This window comes from Myxine glutinosa, chromosome 11 (assembly GCF_964187855.1).
Source record: "Myxine glutinosa chromosome 11, kmMyxGlut1.1, whole genome shotgun sequence".
NCBI classification, from domain to species: Eukaryota; Metazoa; Chordata; class Myxini; order Myxiniformes; family Myxinidae; genus Myxine; species Myxine glutinosa.
In genome coordinates this window covers 42,562,453-42,589,449 of record NC_136271.1, presented here as the reverse complement: position 1 = coordinate 42,589,449, position 26,997 = coordinate 42,562,453, and the positions used below count along the sequence as shown (strand labels likewise).

The 26,997-nt window shown below is 43.7% G+C and overlaps 1 protein-coding gene across 1 annotated transcript in view; it reads left to right on the top strand.

The window, feature by feature from the left end:
- The window catches only part of LOC137436597 (GRB2-associated and regulator of MAPK protein 1), a 107,430-nt gene extending 87,980 nt beyond the window's left edge, over positions 1–19,450 (top strand). The window contains exons 5-6 of the mRNA XM_068130538.2: positions 159–343; positions 16,720–19,450. Of these exons, the coding sequence (XP_067986639.2) occupies positions 159–343; positions 16,720–17,656 (1,122 nt within the window). The 3' untranslated portion in view covers positions 17,657–19,450. The remainder of the gene's footprint in view (positions 1–158; positions 344–16,719) is intronic.
- The last annotated feature ends 7,547 nt before the right edge of the window (positions 19,451–26,997 follow it).

Here is a 26,997-nt window from a genome sequence, read left to right as displayed (position 1 = left end):
CATTTTGTTTCCAGGAATGACTGAATATAATTACAGTTGATTTGCAAAATTAGTTAGATGGACGTCATCACCTGCACTTCCGGTTTTCAGATATTTTCTTTGCTTGCCCTAAATTTTATTGCCATCTTGTTTTCTATCACTGTATATTATACGCACAGGTAAAGCAAGAATGTCGTTCTTTGGTGACTTGCGCTCCACCGATCCCACCACGTGGCTCCAAGACTCTCGTGACACCCTCTGGCAGCCCTCGCCTTCAAGCCTGTTCGGAAAAGTTACAAACGAGCATGCAGTCTCACTCTTCCAGTCCGAGTCTTTCGTTCTACTCATCAGGCCTGCACAACATGTGAGAACATATACCTTGCATGTCTGTATGGCATTTCCATGGATTGCTTATAATAATGATGTTCTCAGTTTTGGACCTCAACATATTATTTGGTTACGCATTTTTAAGGCTAGAACGTCACTCTGGTAGAGGTCATACCTCCACCAAGCTGAACAGTTTATATTTTGTATCCCACTGATAGGCCGGATCTGGATTCGGACCTGAACCAACATCTAATCGGCTTGTCCTTGTCACCTAACCAACTCTTCCACCAAGTGTAGTCATAATCTGTCCATAACTTTATGAGATATTGTGCGATATATCGTTTTATGGCTCTATCTGTCCATGTTGAAGAATCGCTTAAAAATGATATTATTGTCGTATCTGGATCCGGATCTTCATCAAAATCGAATCAATTCATCCATGTCACATAACCAACCAGTCCACCCAGTTTCGTCTGAATCAGTGCATAATTTATTGAGATATCCTGCTCACAGACAGACATATATATATATATATAAGCGTACGCTGGATCAGCAAGTCACTGTATTCTTGGCCGACTCCTCAGCACCATCCTGACACACACCACTGAGGTATTTTTGCAGCAGCCAGAGTGCAAATCCTGCCACCAACCTGCTTGAGAGAGGACCCAGTACCCTGGTACTTATTTCGCCAACCTCAGAAGGATGACAGGCTGAGTCAATGCCACCAGGTATTAATTCAACAGCTGAACGGGATTCCGAACTCAGGACCTTAGGATCCCAAGCCCGCCACCCGAACCATTAGGCCAACACCAGGCGATACAGACAGACAGACAGGTTGATAATTACTTGTTGATAATTAATAATTAAAAATAAAACAACGTAATAATTTGTTGATAATTATGAAGATTTTGAATGAAAGTATAATTTGTTGGCCTACTGCCGAGGACACTAGTATGCTTTGGGGGTTCACATTTCATTGCAGAATTTAGTAATATTTTAGGATTTGATTAGATATAGAGGTACTTTTCGATAAAGTTCGAAAAGAGTAGGCTATTGGTTCTGAGGATGACAAAAAAAAATAAAAAAAACACCTTTAGAGGCCATTTCCCCCCGCAAAGCGGGGGTTGGCCTTTTTCGGGGACCGTGGTTGTTGTTGTTTTTTTGGTCCCCTTTTTGAAGCAATGTTTTACGGCCGGATGTCCTTCCTGCCGCCAACCCTTTTTGTTGCCTTTTACGACAAGCAGGGAATTACCAGTGAACTGGTACTCAATTAGCCGACCTCGGAAGGATGACAGGCTGAGTCAACCCCCCTGGCGTTAATTCAGCGATCGACCGGGATTCGAACCCAGGATCCTTGGATTATCCTAAGCTGGCACCCTAGCCGCTAGCCCGACACCTGGGCTATGAGGATGACAGACAAATTCAAAATGAATGCCTTAATCTACAGAGGGAATCAATTCCTTGGCCAAGTTGAACGGTACCGCAAGAATTGGTGCAAACCAGAAGTCACAGGCTTCATACTGTATGTGAGAAAAAGGAAGTGTAACTCAGGAAAGTTATTACGTTGCTATTGGATTGTTAGTGAAATCCAAGATGGATCACCATGACCGTTAGGGATTCGGTAACCTGCCTGGTCTTGTCTGAACATGATGCCATATTCTGTGGTTGGCTCTTAAATGCTTCAAGAAAACTTGGGATGGCAACAAAAATACTTACAAAAATACAACATACCGCCAACTTTATATTAAATTTTTGTCCTGGACGAATATGCATGCATATATTACTCTACTTTTTGTGAGGATCATCTCCGCCACCTTCAAGGGGGAACAGGCCAATTTTAAATGTTCCAATGACTGTTTTTATATTTAATTGTGCAAATATCTAATTCATTTGTGCCTCAACACACATGCATCCTGAGTAAGTATGCAAAATTTAGTGGAGATCAGCCTGGCCATTTTATATTTAATTAAAGTTCATACATACTATTATGAATTTGGGTAGAGGAATATCTAGAGCCAGATAGATCTGTGTAGGTAGGTATTCGACTGTCGCGATAGGGAATCAACCTTGTAATAAGTTCTGTGTTTTTAGGTGGTTTGTTGGGATAAGAGTATACCTGTGAACATACCAGGATGTTTGGGTGTTAAATAGTGTAGAGAATAAAGGGCCTATCTCATTGGCGGAGACGTCGCCGCGACTGCCGCGACTGATCAGTCGTGGCAACTCGGGCAACTCGGGTGACTCGGGAGACCAAAAAATGGCTTGCGCTCTCACCAAGGCGACGCCAGGGCGATGTCTACGCCAGGGCGATGATATTCATCACTACTCCTTTCGCTACATTTTTTACATATTTTTGCATGTATTTATTTTAATGCAATTAAATATAAATTCAATGCAATTTATATATACACTCACATGTAGGTAGGGGCTTCTTGATCTCCTCGAAGATGTTCTGCATATCAACAAGGAAGGTTTCAACCGCTGCTTTCTTGTATTGGTTATCTTTGTATCTTGCATACGATGTATCGTAAAATTCCGGATGATCCTCCCAGAAGTCAGCCATTGCCTCTTGATGCCCCTCTTTCCAATCATATTGTTTTCTAGTCGGATCGCCGCTGGAACCATGTTCCTCATCTTCTCTAGCATCAACTGCTGCCTCAGCATCCACAAACTGTGCTGAAGCTGCTACAACTGCTTCATCCTCCTTCTTCTTGCCCTTCCGGCCCCCACTGCCCTTGGGTGGCATGGTGGAAGGACAGTACTACTCTGGAGTTGGAGCTGTCCCCTGGCAAGACAAGATGGTGGGGCCTCTTCCAAGGCAGTACAAGGAGCAGCAGCAGTAGCAGGAACAAGTACCAATTGATGAAGACCTTGACCGGATCCTGTACCTGACTTGGACCAGGAGTGAAGGCGTCTCGATGATGCCAGCACGCGCTCAGTCACGTGGTCTCTAAAGTGGGTCAAGCAGCGTCAAGCAGCGTCGCGGAGACGTCGCCGCATCGTTGCCGCAACGTCGCCGCAACGTCCCCTCAGTCTCCTTGGTCTCCAGCAGGTCGCGGAGACGTCTCCCCAGTCGCGGACAAAATTAGTCTCCACGACGTCGCCGAAAAATCGAACATGTTTGAATTTCCCACGACTTCCCGGAGACCCGGCTAGTCTCCAGGAGACGTCGCGGAGACATCTCCGCAACCAGCGGAGACTCGAGTCGCCACCAGGTCGCCACCTAGTCTCCAGGCCAATGAGATAGGCCCTTCAGATAACACCCCTTGTGTGTCAGACCTGGTAATCAAACCTTTGTCCCTTATGGCAACGCACACATATAAACACTTTGATTGGTCCTTTAGTGCACACATTAATTAATTCCCTTCCCTGACAATGACTTTGGAAGAAGAACGGACAGGAAGCCAGATCGGGGCACCGCCGCCTGAGCCGCAGCCAGCTACACCACTAGTGAGCCAAGCAGCCAGCCTCATGGCAGGGCTGGGAGCTACGCCCGGGAGGACTGTTGACTGGGCAGGGAGGGGGGCGAACAATACCAGGTGGGAGGCACTCGGCCAATGAGAGGGCACCAGCAAAAGGGAACATGGGAGGAAAGTGGACCCAGGTTACAAAAGGGTGCGCTGCATGACATTTTCAGCAGCTCTTAGCTGGGCAGCTCTCTCCTGGCTTCCTCGCGCTCTTGGTTTCCTCTTCGCTCTGGGCTTCTTCGCTGGTCACTTGTCTCTGCGCTTCCCTTCTTGGTCTTGAGAGGTCCTGGTGGTCGTTGGTTCACCATCTGCATGGTGCGGGAGCGAGGCTCAGTGCTGTGAATGGGCGGGACCTCGTGTGCGAACGGTAAGGGGATTGGAGCGAGGGCGTTGCCTCGGGCCTCGCGAAGCGTGCGAGGCGGACAGAAGGTTTCTCCGCACCGGAGTTTGGAGCCATGTTGCACGATACACTGCAACCGACGGACAGATAAGATGCACCACATCACCAATACACGACGATTTCCTTTATTTATTCATTCCTGTGTGCATATTCGAAGTGAGGTGTGTGGGATCCCAATATAGGATTTAGTTTATTTGATTACCGTCGCGTTTCTTGTTATCGGGTTCCGTGGAATAAATCTCTATTTTTGTACATTAAATATTGTTTGTTCGAGTTCATTAATTCCCTGCAGGATCAGAGCTGACGTCGGTTCACCCAAGCTAAGCGCTTTTGCCGCATCTTCCTCTTCCCTTCCTCTTCCCGCAAGTCAAAGCAAAATCCGTGTTTGGTCGTCGCCTCCAGTGGATCCGTTTGGTCCATCCGCGGTCCCTGATGTTAACCGGAGGGATTCGCACGACAATACGTTCATTATATAGTACATAGATACGTACATACATGCATATATACATACATACAAAGAGAATTGGGCTGACAAGATGGCTTAGAGTTATGCACACTCACCTATGAGCTGTCTAAGCCTGGGTTTGAATCCCGACCCAGCTATAAACTGTCTTCCTGGTGCTTTGCAGGTAAGGTGAGGCTTCAATATGCGTGCCGTCCCTCGGATGGACATCAAACCTTGGGTACCTTCTACCAGCATTACCAGTTAGTGGATTTAAAATATCCCTCGGTGTCCTTCGCCAAGAGTAGGCCAGCTATTGCCGACACCCTGGCCAGGATATAAATTCTTGCTGTAATCTACAAAGGGCACAACCGTGCTCCCAGCAATGATGCAACCAGCAGCCACAGGCTGCATACAATATGAAATGGAGAATTTGTGTATTTTAGGATGATGATGTTTATTCCACAGATGAGGTAGTCTTTTGATAACGTAATTGAGGTTATCCTCATACCATCATGTAATCCTCAACACACTTTTGATTCTTTAGGGGAAAATGGAGTCCTTCAGATGATTCAATCAATGCTATTCCTTTGCTGGACATGGGTATGGAGGCTGCTAATGGGCTGCTAGCTTGGTGATTAATTAATTATTGATGCCACACCGCCATGTTCAGGCAGGTGCCACACTCATAGTTTCGGAACCACATTTGATCACTCGTGTACAGAGGTCTCGTATATTGTCCGTTAAGCAATAGGATAAGTGCAATGGCCTTCAATTTCAACAAACCTTAAGTTGTTCCTGTTATAGGGGGTGAAGCAAAGTTTCACATGCCAGAAAATGCAATGTGAACATTTTTATTAATTCATTCAGGATCCAATACTGAGCTGCCAACCTTCCTTCCTTTTTTTCTATACTCCTCACAAACACCCACTTGTCCCTTTCCTCCTTCACTCTTTCATTCCTTTTGTAATCACATCTCAGTTCCTCTTGTGCATGTAATTATGCACATGGTTCCTAGAGTGGTTAACTATTTATTTTAAAAAGCATTTGATAAGGTACCACATGGAAGGCCGTTAGCTCACGTGAGGCTTAGATTGATATTTAGACCATTAGACCATTTGGAGTGGCTAACTGGAGTGGAAACTGACTTTGTGATAGGAAGCAAAGAGTGGCTTTGAAAGTGAGTATGTCTGGATGGGAGGTCGTACGTAGTGGAGTACCTCAGGGATCTGTATCCGGTCCATTATTATTTATAATTTACATGATTTGGACAGTGGGATTAAGAGTTTGCTTTCCAAATTTGCGGGTGGCACAAAGCTTGGAGGTAAGGTAGATCACTGAGTGAGCGAAGAGATCAAATTCCGGAGAGTCAACATACAGCCGTAGATTGGGTAAAAGATTGGCAGATTCAGTTTTAACATAAAGAAATGTAAGTGGTAAGAATAATCACGATAGGGATTACATAATGCAAGAGGTACTTTTGGAGTGTGTGACACAGGAGGAGATGGGGTGGTAATTGATATGGGGGTAAGCAGACAAGTCAAACGCTTATCGGTGAAGGTAAAAGGGTTTAAGGTTATAGTTATATTGGCAGAGGGACTCATCAATATAATAAAGCAGGAGTATCTGTCTGTCTGTCCCCGAACTACTCCCTCAGTTTTGGGGCTAGCCCCGCCAAACTTCCTGTGGAACGTTTTGGGGTCCCAGCAGGTGTCCGAAGGTGGGTCGGAGGTTTTATAAAATTTCTCAACACAATTATGATTTTGAGTTCCCACCCGGATGAAGCTGCTCCCTCTCGACATGTAAACTCATTCACGGGTTTGGCTTTCACAGTTTCGCCATTTACCGCATGTGTATACATCCGCTGGTTCGCTAATATCTCAATACAATTGAGATGTTGCGTTTCCACCTGTATGACACCGATCTTTCTCCACATCTAATCACATTCGTGGCATCGGCAATTTCTCAATGCAATTGAGCTTCTCGGTTTCAACGTGTGAGATGCCGCATTTTTTTCGCGTGTAAACATATTCATGGATTTGGCATTTGCTGTTTCACCATTGACTATGTGTAGAAACATTATCCGCCTTCTAGAGGGGTCAGCTGCAGTAAGTATTTTGCCCAAATCATTCACCAATGTTGATGCCTGACGTTCGACTGAAGGTGTCACGGGAATGTGGAATTTTTACTGGTTCATGGCAATTGGCATTTGTCGTTTCCGCATTGTCTGTTTGCTTTTGAGCACTCGAAGGTGCAACGCGTACCAGAAGGTTTCAAAATCAGTCTATCTAGAAGTTTTGCAGTGAATTTAATTGTCCGTGTGTAGACGCATTAGGGGGCTCAACATTGTCAGTGTATAGACTTTTCCGTCAACATCAAACTTTTTTTATCATATCTTTTGCTATTTTTCTGCAATAACCCATTTCCTTCATCATGGCACATAAGAGCCAATCCCCCTCCTCCACAGCCAGCACCATCACCATTGTTATCAGCTTCATCTTCATCATTTTTACAGAGTACTACTCCAGGGGCCAGACCCACCAAATTTCCTTTGCAGCTTTTGGGGTAACTGCACATGTCCTAAAGTGGATGGGAGTATTCCCATCCACTTTAGGACACGTGCAGTACATATATATATACATATATATATATATATATATATATATATATATATATATATATATATATATATATATATATATACAGACTTGGTATTTAATATGGAATATTGTTTTTGTGGGGGTGAACTTACTTTTCAAGATGTCTTAGACCCAAAAGTTCATTGGAATTATGTTGAAATTATTCTAGATTTTGTTAATGTGACCTTTAAAAGAAACAAAAACCACATTTGACATTTCGAAACAAATAAATTGATCCTTGAAAGTGATGTAAACTGATATCGAACTCAATTCATGGACAGTACTGTGTTGAACTTCTGTACGTTTTCCAGAAGTATCTCTTTATTTTGCACATTAGCCAAATTTTTTTTTAACAAAAACAAAAGTTAAATTACGACTGGGATTACGGACAGTAAAATTACAGTTCAGTACTTCGTGTAACCCCCACAAGCATTCAGAAGAGCACGTACACGTTGAGGCATGCTGTTCACGAGATTTGCCAAGGTTTGGACAGGAATCGCTTGCCATGCAGTGACAATAGCCTGCTGCAATTCACGCACAGAGGTCGGCTGTTTTTTTTTTTGTTTTTTTTTTGTATACTGAATCGAGGCTCGTGAAAGAGCTGACAACCGCTAGGGAAAGACAGCACAGGGGGACCACGAGGGAAAGATAGCACAGGGGGGCCGCGAGGGAAAGACAGCACAGGGGGGCCGCGAGGGAAAGACAGCACAGGGGGACCGCGAGGGAAAGACAGCACAGGGGGACCGCGAGGGAAAGACAGCACAGGGGGACCGCGAGGGAAAGACAGCACAGGGGGACCGCGAGGGAAAGACAGCACAGGGGGACTGCGAGGGAAAGACAGCACAGGGGGACCGCGAGGGAAAGACAGCACAGGGGGACAGCGAGGGAAAGACAGCACAGGGGGACCGCAAGGGAAAGACAGCACAGGGGGACTGCGAGGGAAAGACAGCACAGGGGGACCGCGAGGGAAAGACAGCACAGGGGGACCGCGAGGGAAAGACAGCACAGGGGGGCCACGAGGGAAAGACAGCACAGGGGGGCCGTGAGGGAAAGACAGCACAGGGGGACCGCGAGGGAAAGACAGCACAGGGGGACCGCGAGGGAAAGACAGCACAGGGGGACCGTGAGGGAAAGACAGCACAGGGGGACCGCGAGGGAAAGACAGCACAGGGGGACCGTGAGGGAAAGACAGCACAGGGGGACCACGAGGGAAAGACAGCACAGGGGGACCGTGAGGGAAAGACAGCACAGGGGGACCGCGAGGGAAAGACAGCACAGGGGGACTGCGAGGGAAAGACAGCACAGGGGGACCGCGAGGGAAAGACAGCACAGGGGGACCGCGAGGGAAAGGCACAGCACAGGGGGCCGCGAGGGAAAGGCACAGCACAGGGGGACCGCGAGGGAAAGACAGCACAGGGGGACTGCGAAGAAAGGAGGTCCAAGTGGTCGATTTGATGCGTTAATTCTGCCCACAAGTTCTCTATCGGATTCATATCTGGGGACATGGCATGCCACTCCATATGCTCTACACCACGGTCAGCAAGAAAGTGTTGGATCATGCGAGCACGATGAGGCCGTGCATTGTCATCTTGGAAGACAAAGTTTCCTCGAAAGGCTGCATGAGCAAATGGAAGCAATGTTTCTTCCAGAATGGCCCTGTACTTGAACTGGTTCAGGTTTCCATTCAGAACAACCAGGTCAGTTTTGCCCCCTGCATGAAAAGCAGCCCAAACGGTCACCCCACCACCTCCAGCTTGGACTCTTGGCACTATATAATCTTTGTTGTAGGCTTCATGCACTTGTCTGCGCACTCGGACGCGGCCATCTTGACGATAGACCAGAAATCTAGACTCGTCACTGAAGATCACGTCATTCCAGTATCCTGGCTGCCATTGACGGTGCTCTCTGGCCCATTGCAATCGGCGCTGGCGGTGTTGTCTGGTCAGGTGTGGCTTTCTCAGGGGATGCCTGGCATGATAGCCTGCTTGAACCAGTCATTGGTTGACTAGCCTTCTGGATACAGGCACATTTGTCAGTTGCTGCCACTCAGCCCTAAGCCGATTAGCTGACTTGGTACGGCCATTGCAGACTAACCGGTGCAGCTGGCGATCATCCCTCTTTGTGGTTCTGCGGGGACATCCTCGCCTCGGAATTGGAGTAGGGACACCCCTCTGAGCATTTCGTTTCAGGATCTTTGACACCTGACCTTGAGTGATGCCATACTGCCGAGCAACAGCACACTGTTTCATGCCGTAATTTCGTAAAGCCACCACTCCATGACAAACAGCATTGTCGAGTTGACGGACCATCTCCAGAGGAAGCGGCAATAACTTTTGGAGACGTGCAGCAGTTGTTTTCCACTAATACAGAACTCAACAACCCTTGTATACCCGACTGTGAAGCCAATCATCAAATGCACCTGTCCGTACATTTTGCCACGCGACCTGTGATATAATCCTGTTGTTGACTTCTTGATGCGACAGACAATCAGTGACATGGTTCTCTTGACAAATAAATCATCAAAGTGTAAAAGAACCTCACCAGATTGATATACTGAGTTAAGAAAGTAAACCCAAGTCAAGAAAAAAAAAATTCCATATTAAATGCCAAGTCTGTATATACATATATATATCTATCTATATATATATATATATATATATATATATATATATGTGTGTGTGTGTGTGTGTGTAACTTCATGCTATGCTTGACCATGCGTGTCGGTGTCCTAAAGTGGATGGGAGTATTCATAAAATTTATCAAAACATTTTTTTTGAGATTTTGGTCTCCCATCTGTGTGTAGCAGGGGTACCTCATATATATGTATATGTATATATATATATATATATATATGTATATGTATATGTATATGTATATATATGTATATGTATCTATATAATAATAGCGTAAGGACTCGACTTTGTTATCCCTTTTACGCCGCACCTAGTGACCAGATGCCCACGGCACTAATGGATTTACGATCTACGAACCGCACTCTTTGTTTATCACGTACAGCCATACTCGAAAAATCTGAATTAGCCGACGTTGGGGCCCAAAAGCATCCGATTAACTGCCGATACGACGCCATCTTACGACGCCATCGTATTGGCGTCTGCTGGGCGAAGGCGAAGCATGCCGTCCACTGATTGGACAGGCGAAGGCGAAAGCAAGCCGTCCACTAAGTGGACAATCCAGAGCATGCATTTGTGCCGGTGTCGGCGATCGTTGTTCATATACGCACTCTTCATTCTCATCTTTCTTCCTAACTCTTACTCGGACAAGCAAATCCCCTCTGCCATCCATAATGGTACACTCTATCCATACACCACAACCTCCCTTCCGTGGATGTTCCACGGGTTTCGGCTCGTATATATTGCCATGCAGTGACAATAGCCTGCTGCAATTCACGCACAGAGGTCGGCTGTTTTTTTTTTTTTGTTTTTTTTGTCTACTGAATCGAGGCTCGTGAAAGAGCTGACAACCGCTACACCGTCAGGGGGACCGTGAGGGATTATATATTTGTATATATATATATATTTGTGTATATATATATATAGATATAATTATATATATGTATATATATGTATATATATGTATATATACATATATATATATATATATATATATATATATATATATATCTATATATATATATATATCTATATATATATATATATATATATATATATATATATATATATATATATATATATATATATATATATATATATATATATATATTGTCATGTCCCCGGGGTTAAGACCCCTGAGTGACGGATGACCGAAACAAGCTTTAACTCCAAGGTGTACTTCTAACCTTGGCGGGATTGTCTTTGGCGCGCGAGGGAAAGGCCCGAAGCCTTATCTGATCGGACGGCTGACACTGGGTTAATCCGAACCCACAAACACAAATACGGGACAAAAAAACCCATAATACAAGAATGAAATGCAAAAATAAAAGATTTAATGGAAATAAATGCAAGAGACAAAAATGAAAGGCGAAGTAAAAAACTAAATCCTAAATGAGCGACCCTCCACTCTGACACCAAATACAGACATGGGAAAAGATAATGAAAATAAAATGGTGTTTATAGTGCCAGCTTTTAGCGTTGTTCAAGCGAGGCCGTCAAATGAAGTCGGCAGCACGAAGTGGCCTGAAACCACGTGCGGGAAAGATGCACATGATGGCGCAAAGCTCCTCTCCGACTCACAAGCACTGTCTCACTCAACTCTACAATGAACAGTGAGCATGCATTCTTGTCCACATCCATCACCCTTAAGGCATCCATGTCAGCCCTCCTGTCACTCTCTACCAACCACATGTCACCAATGACCAATGACAGCGTTATAGCCCTGTAGGATGGTGCCCTTCCAATACCAATCAGCACCATGGCTGCCAAGAAGTGCTGTTCAAACATGCATGGCCTGGTTTGATGTCAATCAGTAGCAGCCCTGATGGAGGGCTGGATATTCTTCCTCTTCCCCAGGACACAAGGGTAGAGGGCACATGAGTGTGCTGCAGCACAGATGATGAGCCCCCAGTAGAACTCAGTAGAAGAACCTACCATTCTAAGTCTTTGGTATGACTCAGCCGGGGTCGCATTTGAATTGCCGACCTCCCAGACTCAGAGCAGATGCTCTGAACACTACGCTGCTCTGCAATATCGACACAGGGAATGATCATGGTACCATTTGAATGGCCTACCGTTCTGGAATGTACAATGGGATATTGCATAATAGATAGCCAGGTGAATGTTTCTTCCAAAGAACTTCCTGTTCCATACAAAAGCATAACACAAGAAGGAAGGTAATTTTTAAGCTAATGAGGTACTGGAAAACCAGCCAATGAGAGTCAAGGATGTTACGATGATGCTCCTAAGGCAGTCATTGGAAAATAAAAGATGCTTTGATGAATGAACCTTTCATGTTCATGACATGAAAAGGAAATTTAAACTGGATGACGTACTTTTTATTTGCATATTCTTATCCCACCTGCTCCTGGAGCATCTTAGGTTCTTTGCTACTCTTGATTGTGCAAGCAGGTAGAGAGTAAAACGATCATCCTTTGATAATTCCTGTGTTAATGAAGCACCAGACATGATGACATTATGGATGAAGTTTCTGCTCTGAATCTGGTAGGTCGGTAGGCCGAATCCCAGTCGAATCAAATCAAATACCTCAACAATGGTACGTGCTGCTTTCTTGCTTGATGCTCAGCACATAAAAAATGGACAAACAGCCATACGCTGGCAACCATAGTGCAGGCTTTTATGGGCCTTATGGCTTCCTCCTACATTGACGTGTTTTGTATTGGAACATATTGTTACGTATAAGTAGGGAGGAGGGATCCATAGCTAGACTGTGATAAGTGTAACATGATCCGTGTGTTTTGGGTAGGTTAGATTGTCATGTAACAGCGACCTGTCAGAGTAAGTCGTCTTGTAAAATGTGATGCTGAGGAGGTAGCATATGTAATTTATAGACAGAATAGGCAGGGTAATATTCTATGAGTAAACGCCTCTTGTTTGTGGGTGGGGCCAGATGAGAACTTCCTATCACAAAAAGCACGTGTGTGAAAGGGCCATCACAATGTGTTTGGCCAGTGTGTGCTAGCCACAGCGGCTTCATGTGCTGTATGGCCCAGAAACAAGCAATGGAATTTATTTGGGGGGGGGGGGGGCACCCTGTGGTTGGGATGGCACAGAGGATGATTCTGCCCAGAAGGATGAAGGAGGCCTGACAAAATGGACACACCAGTGCTGTTGGCATGCAGGAGGACTTGAGTGTATAGAAGCATCGCAGTAAAAAGGATGGAGGGCCATAACAGCTGCTTCCGGGTGCATGTCCCGAGGTGCTCATTATCACTCGTGCTCCTCATGGCTGGCTTATCTCATGTTTGGATTCACTTCTTCGCTGGTTTAATCCGTTGCTGGATCACTTTGTCGCTGGCTTCCATAATGCATCATCATCTTCCACCCTGCGCTTAATGCCAAAGGAAAGTCCTCGCCTGCAATTTTAATGTTTATACAAGTGACGTGTGATCTGTGGTGCCTAGTGTGTGTTAGGTTTTATTTATTTCTCATCATTGTGTATAAGTTTGCATATTTCCTTCAGACTCTGTGTCTTTTGATTTGCATGGTTTGTTCCGAACAGATCGTGTCATCCACCTTTTCCTCCATATTCATCTATAATATGACCCTACTGCAAAGCCACAATGAGCTGGCGAAGCCAAAGCCCCTTGCCACTATTTCCGGCCGTGAAAAACTGTCCCCTACGGCCGCGAGATTTCTAAAAAATAATTCTTCGTCAATTTTAGAACATTTGACGCCGTTTTCAGCCTCCGAAACGCGGTAATAAGCTTTTTTCAAATGTTTTTTCAAATGCTCGAATCTCATTGGTTCTGGTGTTTGGTGAAGATTTTCGTTGAAGATAACCATGGCCCGTGCGGGCCTGGGGAACGAGGTTGGTCTTAAAGTAATTTAATTACAATTAGAGGTGCATAGGATTGTGAATCAAACAAAGACGGGTGAAACAAACTCTTATTGAACTTTTACGCAATTTTTTATGCATACTTCCGCATCCGCAAGATGGCGGCCTTCATGGAGCGATTTGGTGCGTCAAACCTTCGAAATTCTCAAAGGATCCAGCAAAATCTGGCTTTTCAACATGATATGTATGCGTTCATTCACAACACCGGCTTCGCTGGCTATTATAATAAAAGAGAGAGAGAGAGAGAGAGAGAGAGAGAGTGTGTGTGTGTGTGTGTGTGTGTGTGTGTGTGTCTCCTCCGTAATGCCAAAACCATGAAACCTAGTGGTCCGGAGCTGTACATGCATACTAAGGGGACTCCAAAGGTGTGCATGGATGAAAACTGGGTGTTTGGGTACATTTAAACACCCCTTTCGAAGATAAATTAGCGGTTTGCCTTCATGAAAGGCTTTATCCTTGGTCAGCCCAACTTCACATTTTTGTTGTAATTAAATAAAGGCATGAACACTGCCCGGAGATGAGTGTTGTATGGGGCAGAAGGGGAGGGGGTTAGGAAAGAGATAAGGGGAGGGGGAGGAGAGGGGAAGGCAGCACCATAGTTTATTTAATTACAACTTTATTTAATAAAGTACCTTTATTACCACCTCGGAAGAGTTCCGGTTCCATAGTGCATAAACGGGTGCCAGTCGCAGTCTTTAGAAATAGTACATGCTGTTTGAACATACAGTACAGTAGTCTGTTTCGTTCAATCCTGTACTAATATGTCAGCAGACGGGATGTCCCATTTTACATCCATCCGAGGGACAGCAAACACTGATGAATCGGCCAACCTATGAAACTGTAGGAGGTTAACCCCTCCTTCCCACCCCCCCTCCCTCATTCCAAGTCCTTTTTTTTTTTGCTTAATCCTTTGCACCTCCATGACACATAAGGGGGTAAACTAACTCCTGGCCCTCAAGTTCCCCTCTCTCCTATATCTGTGTGAGGGTAGTAAAGCTAGACTCTAGGTAAGCATAAACCTATAATGTAGAGAACCATAACCCCCCAACCCCCCCCCCCCCCCTCCCCTCCGCTTGCTTAAATATCAGCATGTTCGTTCCGATGGTATTTCGCTTTCACCTCTTTGTGGATCTGCTTTCATTTAGGATGTTATTTCAATCCATTAGGAGCTTGGTGCGATTGATGACCATGTTGCTTAACTTTAGATGACGTTGTTGCTCAACTTTGAGTGCTATTCTTCGATGCTTGTTCATTTCACCTTTTTGTGCTATCTGCTATCATTTCATGAAGAGGTTGGAGCAATGTTATCTACTATATGAGAGAGCCGTTGGTCTGTCGGTGTGTCTGTGTGTCGCCATTTTTCTCAGAGATGGCTGAACGGATCTTCGTCAAACTTTCAGAGGTTCATCAGATCAATGCCTGGGAGTGTTTTATGCAACAAATTTTTTTTTTGAAAAAAGGAAAGTTCGTATTTTTGGATTTTTCAAAAATCGCTCTATAGTGCCCAAGCCTTTTTGATTAATGACAGTTATATACAAGTACACATTCTAATAAATAAATAGGAAACAATTACCAGACATTTGAACACAAGTAAGAAAACAATTTCGGAAATGGGCGAAGTTGGTTGTAAGGCTTCTTCTTCCTCCTGAAGTCATCATACTTAACTCAGAAACGTGATCAACGGCACATTCAGTAGCATATGTTCAACAAAAAGGTAAAATGATGATTTGACATTTGTGATGGATTCTGATTTGGATGTAATTGCTTTACATTACATTTTTCCCTCATTTCAAAAATGTTAATATTTATTTTTTGCTTGAGCAAAGCCGGGTACTCCAGCTATAAATACTTAGAAACTTTACTCAGGGTACAAATACAAATGCAACTTTGTCTGGGGGGTAACATAGGCTATGTGCCCGTGGCCTCATGCGGGGTGTAGGGGGGGGGGGGCAGGAAAGGAACGTAAATTCTCGATGTTAATGTGTACCGTGTAGCGCCACCTGGTGATGGTGGCAGAGGGTATTACAATTTCCTTTTTTACCTGGGCAACACTGAGGTTGAAGCACTCTTTGCACGGGTAAACTTTTCCTCCTTCTCTTCCCTGCTCCCTCAAAACGGAGGAGCCTGTCAAAGCCCCCCCCCCCCCAAAATATGTATATGTTGTATATATTTCCCCTCCCTCTCCCACCCCCTTCCACTCACCCCACTCCCTTCCTCATCCCTCCCTTTCCAGCCTCTCCCCTACCCACATCATCCGGCAATGCCGGGTACTCCTGTTCGTCTTCTATATAAAAGCAAATGAGACATTGTTTGTTTGTCATTTTCTTACAATTAATAACTTATAAAGACACGAGCCACCACCTGTCGTGGGGATTGGGTGGGATTCTGGAGGGTGGGGTGGGGTGGGAGGAGGCAGGGGAAATGGTAGGGTTGGTGAGGGAGGGTGTAGGTGGGTGGAGGCAGGGGTAGGTGTGGTGTGTGAGTCCAGAGGGAGGGGGGAAGAGGTGGGGAGGGAGACTGGAACACAGGTGAGTGTGCACAACTGCTATGCATTTGCATAAACACTTGTCCATTTCCCTGTTTTAGAATGCTTGTACTTCCGGTAGCTACTGAAAATCCCATGAGGTTGTTTGTTATGGGTTGAAGTTGCTCTATAGAAGGAGGTCACACCAATATATCTTTGCAAAATCTCCGTTATTTCAAATGCTGCATATATAAGGAGGGCAATGACATATTCTGTGAGAAATTTCCGCTACTTAAGGAGACTGGCAGCTCGGTTCCACCTTGATTTGGTTCTGGTATGGTGAAGTTCCAGGTGATCTAGAGGAAACATACCTAACTGGTGGGTGGATGACAAAAGCCCTTGCTTTTGTCTTGCTAATGATCACATCATTGGTTATTTTGTTATCTTGTCTTTAAAACCATCACTGTAACTGTGTATTTCTTTTTTTCCATACCCTTGTTTTTCCCCACTAGGCTTCCCAAGACGTCATGTGGCTGGAGCCTTAATCCTTCCAAACCAGTAGTGGAATTTTGCTACCCATGTGGTTGGTCATGCGAACGCATGTGCCTGGCACCATCTGCCACCGAGCTTCAAAGACCCTCACTGTCCGACTGCCAGTCAAGCAAAACCTCTTGGTCGGAAACGTGGAGTGTTGGTTCCAGTGAGAGCGATGGCAGCCTCTGTCACAGTTCAGAAGGTAGCTTTCGATTTCCTGCCATGAATATTGGCCAGCAGGGCTCTGCTACACCTCGACAGGGTGATGTAGCACCCAGCACCATCTCAAGACTGCAAACCGGCACAAACGACATTGACGTATCTTGCTGTAAAAGCACCACGGCTGCACCTATTGCACCCTTTGTGGCTCCAGATCCATTGAAAACTCTGACTGGTATGTTAGACATGCAGAATACACCACTCATCGAGTCACCACCTGGTAGTCATTGCATTAATAAACAACCGAAGGCACTTTTGCGACCTGCGCTTCCCCACCACCCCACGAACAAGATTTTTACAACTGCCACCGGCAACCAACAATTTCCCTTTTCTCCACCACAACTTAAAAAATTCGGTTTCCCTACAGACATTTCTGGACGACACTCATCCAGCAGCTCAGAAGGTTCTAGAACCGTCACGACGAATCCCCCGTTTCCAAATGCCTCAGCGTGCGCAATAAACTCAACCTGTCAGCTTCCTACTGAGCTGGTTGGACTATCGGTGGAGAATGTGTGCAACTGCTTGCGCTTCCTCAGCCTTCGTGAGGAGGTGATAGCTCGCTTTTTAAGTGAGCGGATCGACGGGAATGTTTTGGCACAGCTTACCGAGGAAATGCTTCTTCAAGACTTCCAGCTAAACAGGCACGAGCTGCAGAAAGTGCTGGAGTTCACGGCTGGTTGGCGATATCAGCTCTGAGAGTTACCGCAGTAGCTTTTGGAGTTTCCATTATTTGCAGTACATCAATCTCACGCCATTTGTGACTTAATCCTAAATGTTACTGACAAAGTGTGTTGCATTCTCACATGAGGCGGGCATCCGGGGATTTTGAAGTTCGTTGTAATCTTTTCTACCTCTAATCTAACCACAAGTATTGTGTGTGAAACATGTGATTTGAAATATGACCAATGCAGAGGAAGGGAGTCTTTGTTTTCATCAAAGATGGCGGACAAGTTGCCTGGTTTGATGACTTGAAAGGACTCGTATTGGTGGTAGTTGCAACGCACGGGTCCAAAAGCCTTCGTGAAGTTTGGAAGTCCATACCAACATCTTTCGCTAAATTTCAAGAATTTCTCTTATTCCTGATGTTTTCTCATCAAACCGTTAACTTCGAGGCCTCATCAAATGCATGTTTTCCGTACCGCATTATAGAGTTTACGTTTTCATTGATTACTTGAACAAATGCATTTTTGTAGGCTTTATGGGTTTAACGGGCCTAAGTAATCCAACTTCAATGCAAGTGTCTGTGTTAGGAATGCTGCCTTGTACGAACGTGCAACCGATGTTTTAACAACCGCTGACTGTAGATGCGGCTCTATGCAAAAAAATACATGCATAAGTTTGTATTTTGTGAATTCTTCTTTTCAGTTGTAACATTAATTTCAAGTTCTTCTTCTGAATGCAACACACGGCTGTGGGGTAGTATCATTGGCTGAAGGAGCGGTTGTGCCGCTGATACAATGCCATATGTAGGTTTGGACAGGAATTATTGAATTTGGCCAAAGTGCCGGCAGTTGCTCGCCTACTCTTCACGAAGGACATCATGGGATATTTAACGTCCACCAACTAGTTGACGCCCAGTTTAACATCCTTCTGAGGGACGGCACGCACACTGAAGCATCACCCTGCCTGTGAAACCCAGGGATGACAGTTTACTGCTGTGTTGGGATTCAAAGCAAGGCTAGACAGCTTAGAGGTGAGTGTGCGTACCTCTAGGCCACCCTTCCAGCCCAATTTCAAGTTACCAGTGTGAGTCTATTGACCCAAAGGTTCACAAAATAGTCACAAAGACTAGTGGCGAACATCCGTTTTTGCCTCTGACAATTAGTCTTCTGCTGCTGTAAGTTGTATCAAATTTCCCATGAATTGAAGACCCCTTTGAGAATGTATGAACTGTTCAAGAAATGCCCCAATCAGTTTCAAGTGGAACCGATGCTGCTGTGTAGTATACAATAAACTTTACAGTATTTATGTTCCTAAAAAGTACAGTTGATAAAAAAAAGAATCTCATTTTTTGATATTAAACCTCCGAGGGTGCATGGATTTTTTTAAATCGATGATATGAGAATGTGCGGAGGTTCCCTGAAAATCCCGATATTTAGCATCGAATTACTTGTTTTTTACGTCAACAGGATTCTTCGAAGGAAAACGGGCGGCTTTCCTAAACAGCACTGAGGGAATGGTATGACCCCTTGATTTTCACGCCATGTAGCCCAAAGAGGGGTCAAAACTCAATCGTACTTTTATGCTTTCTAAATGTTGGTTTATAAATTGAAACTTTGACTTCTCTTCCCATCTGGATTGATCCTTTCTATATGAAACGTTAATTCACTGAATGTAGTGGCTGTGAACTACATTCATTTTACTGGCCCTTATTTTTTTTCTGCTCTTCTCTCTTTGTCTGTCTTGACTTATCTCCTTACCCTCTTTCAATTTCACTGTTATTTCAGGTTTTTGCTTCTTTTTATCTCCGCCATTAAAGGTTTTTGTGGTTTAAGCAACTTTGCATTGAAGGAGTTCTTTAGATTTAAGGGCTTCTCGTTTTTTCTCTCCTTTCCTCCTGTAAATGAAGCAATTGTGTTAGACGAAGCCTCGTTCAGGATTACTGTTTTATACAGAGATTTAAACTCATGGAGGAGCTAAAGATAGTGGGTAGAAGGTGCAAAAACTGAAGAGAATCAGAGAAACAACAATTAAAAGAAGCAAGAAGGGTCAAATTGTTTTTGTTTTTTGAGTTTTTGTTTAAAAATTGTTTTTGAGGTCAAAAGTTCAAATGTCAAGGTCAATTTTCATCCGATTCACTTGATATCTATTTATTATATTCTGTATATAAAACCGAAAACACGGGTGAACCCTCGTCAAGGCGAAGCCTCGGTCAACCCATGGGGGTATGTCTATTAATTACATACTGTTTTAACACGAGTTGGACCGTGAGTACATATTATATTAATTACTTATTATTGTGGCTTGTGGCTTGTGACTACGTCTATTAATTTCGAATTATTGAAACATACCTCTTAGACCCTTTGGACCCATTTTGGACATTTTAAGACCCTTAGTCTCCTGAAGAACTTTATTCCCTTTAGATTGTCATTTAGACTCCTTAACCCTTAGACCTTTCAGACCTTTCGAACCATTAGACCCTATTTAGATACTTTCGACCCCTTTAAACGTTTAGCCCATTAAGACCCATTTCGGCCTTTTTAGACCCCGAAGGCTCCTGTACACCCTTATACCCTTTAGACCACTTAGACCCTTTAGAACTTCAGGACCATTAGACCTCTTTGCACACTTTAGACTCATTAGTCCCTATAGACATGTAACTACTGTCGGAACATACAATGTAGACCTTTTAGACCCCCTAGATATTTTAGACCTTTTAGACCCCTCTCTTTTTTTACCTGTTTTGACGACTCTTTTTTAAAGACCTTTTATACCCCTCATGAGCCTGGTGTTGGCTTAACAGTTAAGGTGCCTAGATTAAGATTGCAAGGTCCTTAGTTCAAGCCCCTGTCAAGCCATTGAATTAACACCAGGTGTGTTGACTCAGTCTGGCATTCTTCCAAGGTCGGCAAAATGAGTACTAGCTTACTGGGATGAATGAGCCATTTGAGTATTCTGCGTTGGAGTGGCATCCCGTTCAGAATTGGGCCCAATAGCCAAGAAACTGCTTCGGCAGCCCTATATATATATATCTGAAGATGCAAAAAGAAGTGGTCATACCCCTTAGACTCCTGATGACATTCACTCCTTTTGTATCTCTTAGACCTTTTAAACCCTTTAGACCCCTATGGACTATTATAGACCCTTTGGACCACTTAGATCCTTTACACCCTTTAGACCTGTACATCCGTCAGACCCCTTTATCCGAACACCACACAAACATACATAATATATTTAGACGACAATCACCCCCCCCCCCTATTCCCACGCCTCCTCCCCCAAGCCCTCTCCCTCCCACAGATCTCCCGATGTCCCTGCTCTCAAATGCTGTGTTTGTGTGCTTCCCCTTCTCTCCCCATCTTGTCTACCGCTCCCCGTATTATATGTTTTATGTGTCTGTTTGATTTTTTGTGTGATAAATGTCCGCTCTTTCACGAGCCTCGATCTTGTATTCAAAAAACAAGAGAAAAATGACCACAGTATGGTCACCAGCTGCGACGTGTAGAATCATGAGGATATCCGTTGCAATATGCGCTACCAAATTCGACCAGTCATTAAATTATACGCATGCACTAGCGTCTTTTTGTCTTTCAGTTCTGGTATTGTCCTTTGTTTTGTGAGGCAACATGCTTCATCAACTGATTACATATAATGTATGGACGTGAATGTTATTTCTGTTCATGTTAATTCATTAATGTTATTTATTAATGTTAATTCTGGGTGGCAGAGGGATAATTTGAAACGGGCTTGGTCGGTAGGGGAAGTCCGAGTGTATGCGCATGCGCTATTCAATAATTACACCTAATATGTGTCAAGTTCTGTGAAACGAGATTGATATGAAAACATTCATGTTGTCTTTGTTGCTAAATTTATTCTGGTTTCTTCAAACAAATCGCGATTTTAGTCCGCGATGTTCTTACCTCATACCAACGCACGTCCGAGTGTATGCGCATGCGCTATTCAAAAAGGCACCCCAACAACAAGAACAACAACGCGGTCCTCTCATAGAGCTGCTCGTCACAGCTAATAAATAAATAAAAAAGAACCACAAATGATACAACGATACCCTTTGGTTTATATAATGCAGAAACTCATACAAATTTGTGCACACCATCAATACACTTCACTGTGAGCTCCACAGGACATCAAGGCAGTACACGAGTTCTTGCCATGTTCAGCTCAGCATGTTTGCGTCCACCAGTGCGCATGCAGCTGTGATCCGAGAACGAAGATCCTGCAGGTTTGCCACCTTGGTGTAGTAGACAACGTCTTTGACAAACCCCCACAGAAATAAATCAAGGGGGGTTATGCCTTGTATTTGGGTCCATCATTTTGTTTGAGTTCCTGCAGAATCTGCACCATATAGACAAAAAGCTTTAGTATTTTATGCAAATTCCTGTGTACAGTGGTGGTTGGTAGTCCAAGTTCTCTGTATGTGCGTCAGATTGATTTTCTGGACAACAGGTACTTTTCTGTTTCTGACAACTTCCAGTCTCCCCAAATCTCTTGTACCACTCTCTGATACTAGTCCGCGATGGCAGATTCCTTCCATACCTTGTATGGAAATTACGCTGAACTTCAGATCTTCCTTCGGATCTCGTCTCGATGAACCATTCGACTCACTAAGCTTTCTCCTGTGGAGTCGCCATTTTCTTTTAAATTAAACCACCAGACCTTTAAATAAAGAAAACCATATGAGTTACTGTATCATGCAAAAACAATGGGTATCGTTGTATCATTTGTGGTGCTAAATATATTAACAAGCAAATTTGTCCAGGTCTTTTTGGAACACCCTATATATGCCACTTTGACCCCTGCAACCTCCCTAAACCTAATTCAAGCCTTCCTTGCATCAAATAAATATAACGTCATCAGCTCAGTAAAGAGAACTACGATGACTGTAATCAGGTGAGGAATGAACCCAGGCTAAGACCACTTTAACGCTGAGACCACTCACCTAGTGCTGTTCCTATTCAAGTAGTCTATCAACGACTTAACATCTCATTATGGTATTGGTTAAATACTAGTATCAATGTGGTCCAACACTTTAATTGACCATTTTCATGACCTGCCACAACTTATAGTGGCAGTGATCATAAAAGGACGTACATGAAATCTTGGAATCGTTACATTTCCAGATGCCTTTATTTGAACACACAATAAAGGTTGTTTTCTCTCTCCAAAAAATGCAAACAAAGACTGAACCGAGGAGTAATTAACCAAACAGGACACGTCCATCCTCTGCCCACCACATCGCTGTCGGATTCGCAAATCATGTCCCGGTTCTGTGGCCATTTGTGATTCCGAGTGCGGTTCAGATGGTGTCGCCCCCCGCTCCATGCCCCCTTTCTACACACACCCCAAATCACCCCGACCCTATTCCCGTTCCCCAGGAGCATACAGGAAACGTCGTTCTCTTAAAATCCTGCCTGTTGAGCTGCCAATGGAGCCAATGGAGGGGAGGCCCAAGCTGTGGCAGGCGAACAAAACAAATTGCTTTGGAGGTCTCCACCACCGTGGCTCCAAAAGGGCCCATTGAATTGGAAGGAAAGGGTTAGCAGCACTGCCTCCCAGGGGCGTCACGGCGCTTTAGCACCCACGAGCGAGCGAAATGAAATGCAAGCAATCACATGGAGCGCGCACACAAACATCATACTGGCACCTTTTGCTGTCCGCGTGCGTGCCTTTGCTCACTGAAAAAGTCATTTGATTGGCTGGGCTGTGGCCAATTTTGGCTTGGTATTGAAATTGGCACACATGATGGATGGACAAAAAAAAAAAAGGAGCAAATAAACACGACTTAGCTCACTCGAAAAGTCATTCAATTGACTGTGGTCAATTTGGTTTAGTGTTAAAATTGGCGCACATGATGGATTGACAAAAAAAACAAAAAGAGAACAAGTAAAGATTCATTCAAGGTGCACCGCCCCAAAGCCAAATAAATAAAATGGTCCAGCGCAGCATTGCTGGGGCGCCTTTGGCAATACCGCAGTGCAGCTCATAGAAACAGCATTGGGAGGGAGAGGTGTACAATAAATGATTGATCAATTGCATAATTAAAATCAATAAATAAGCATCATAAAATATTTTATTAATCAATTGGCTAATAGCATACCTAAACCACCAGTGCTTCATCCAAAGCTGTACCTTTTTGGAAATTAATTAAATACGTCATTAATTGAAAAAAGTAATTGATTAATCAATAAATATAAAATATCCTTTATAGCCACATCACTTAGTCACTGTCATGTCCAAATATTAGCTTCCTAGCTCAAAAGGTGCCTGAGATATTGCCCAGATGAGAAACACAATAAATAAATGATTATTAATGAAAATAAAGAAATAGTAATTGTAAAATAATTAAATAATTAATCAATAATTGGTTAATAGAATACCTAAACCACCACCGTTTCATCCGCATCTGTAACTTAATTTTTTAAAATTAATTAACTAATTAATCGAATTGTTAAAAAATTAATTGATTAATTGATTAATCAATGAATCAAAAATATTCTTTAAAACCAAATACCTTGTTCATTGTCATGTCCAAATATCAGCTTCCTAGCTCAAAATGTGCCTGAGATAATGCCCAGAAGAGAAAGGAAATAAATAAGTACTTAATTAATCGATAATAATTAAGTAATTAATCAAGTAATTGATTTTTTTTTAAATACCGTTTTTTCCAAAGCACTTGCTCACTATTGTACTGAAATTTCAACTTCCTAGCTTCCTGCACGGACAAACAAACAGGAAAACAAGAAGACGTCATGCAGAGCACGATACTTGCAAAATCCACACTCCCCCTCCCACACCCCCCCCTTCCCGGAAAAAAGGTTGAAATTGATCCAGCAAATTGTCCATTTCATCAAGATCAAAATTGAAGATCTTGATCAAAGCTCGGGTCAATAGGATGGAAAGTGATGATTTTTCGATGAAAATTGATGATTTTAGAAGTTTGACCTGGAGTTGACCTTTGACCTTTTGACCTAAAAAATAGTTGGTTTCCCAAATTAGTAACTCAATGTGCAAATGCTGTTTAAATTCCAAGGCAATTGGATGAAAATTGATGATTTTTCAGATGAAAATTGATGATGTTGGAAGTTTGACCTTGAGTTGACCCTTGACCTCAAAAATAGTTGGTTTCCAAATTTATTGACTCAATATACAAATGCAATTTTCAAGTCAATCAGATTCAAAATGGCGATTTTAGAAATAGGACCTCCAGATGACCGTTGACCTTTGACCTCAAAATCAACAGGCTTCTCGTTTGTGATGACCTCTACAACTTCGTGAAGTTTCGTGAAGATCAGTTGAAAATTGTGACCTGTAAGCGAGTGACAAACAGACAGAAAAACAAATGAAAAATCGGTCAGAGACCGAGGACTTGCCGGAATGTACTTTTTTATCGGCCATTTTGGATCATTGAAAGTAAATAATGACCTCTGCCAAAGTTCAAACGATGTGGGTTTAATCTCTACATGAGAGAATTCCACATAGCTATTTGGGCGGTGTATAAGCCAACAGATCGCTGTCTCCATCGATCTTGCCAAGGCCGTAACACTTATCGGCTCAAAATCCTTTTAACTGTTGACTTGGTAGTTTTTATAATGAAGGAAACACATATCGGGAGTACATACGACATAGCGATTGTGAATGTGACAGCTCTGAGGCATCTTTTGCTTCGCAACGCAGTAACGGCGAGCACCAACATGGCGGCTGTAAGATTAAAATCTGGCTTCCAGCCCCTTCACCACCCAGAGCCTCCAACCAGATATATTAACACGCTCCTCTCCCTTCATTGTAAGCGAGTGACATTCCGATCAAGCGGTAAAAGTGATACATTCCGATCAAGCGGTAAAAATTGTTGTGTCGCCATTATATATTACTAGCAACGGTATCTGCCCTAAAGGCGGGGCTTCAATTGGAAGGCGCAAATGATTGGGTGACCATCATTTTGGGTGACCTTGAGCTTGACCTTGGGCCAAGAGAGTTAAAAATTGGGCACAGTCTATTCCAGGGCAAGGCAAATACTGTATGTGTGTAAAGTATGGCGATGCTATGTGCAACGATGTAGACGTAGTACTGCGCACAAACAGACAGACAATATATATGAATGATCGTTTTCAGGCCATTTTTCCCCGCTAGAGCGGGGCGGGGGTTAGCCTTGCGGGCCCCATGACAATCATGGTTCCCTGTTTGAGGCAATGTTTTTTTATGGCGGGATGCCCTTCCTGACGCCAACCCTTGGTCACGCTCTTACGATGCGCAGGGATACGGTGTACCTATTCTAAATCGGGGTACACACCGTGATCATTCATCCCAGCAAGCTGGTACTCAATTTGCCGACCTCGGAAGGATGACAGGCTGAGTCAACCCCCCTGGCGTTAATTCAGCGATAAACTGGGATTCGAACCCAGGATCCTCGGATCCCAAGCACAAACAGACAGACAGACAGACAGACTAGAAATCGGTCAGAGACCGAGGACTTGCCGGAATGTACTTTTTTATTGACCTTGAGTTTGACCTTTCAAGGTCACTGAAGGTCAAAGGTCATGGTGCCAAATGAAATGTCGTATGTGACTTCCTATATGTCAGTAACAGTAAGTGTATGCATATCTCTTGTACTTTTAGAGTTATTGTGGTTTGAAATATATTTTAAATGAAAACTCGACCCCCCTGATTTCACGTTTTGGGTGACCTTAAGCCTAGAGAGTCAAAAATTGGGCACAGTCTATTCCAGGGCAAGGCAAATATGTGTGTAAAGTATGGCGATGCTATGTGCAACGATGTAGACGTAGTACTGCGCACAGACAGACAGACAGACAGATGAAAAATCGGTCAGAGACCGAGGACTTGCCGGAATGTACCTTTTTATCGGCCATTTTGGACAAATATGGCGGCCGACCACGTGACTGATGACGTCATCACTATTTGTTTTCTAAACTAATTTATTCCTACATTATGCTCAAGAAATTTCATCTTTATCGGATGAAGTTTTGTATTTGTCGAATTATGACATCATAATGGAGGCAACTATGACATCATCATTAACATATTTTATTCCCCATGGAGAGTTCTTTACAATGAACCATGTCTCAATTTTTTCTATTCAGCACTTTCGGAGATATAGAGGTGCAAATTTTTTCGGTTTTTCCAAGATGGCAGCCAAACCACGTGACCGATGACGTCATCATTATTATTTTCTCCACCAGTTTATGCTGACATGGCGCTCAAGAAATTGCATCTGATTGGAGGAAGTTTTGTACTTGTCGAATTATCGAATTATGACGTCATAATGGAGGCCTTGGGCCTAGAGAGTTAAAGATTAGGCACAGTCTATTCCAGGGCAAGGCAAATATGTGTGTAAAATATGGTGA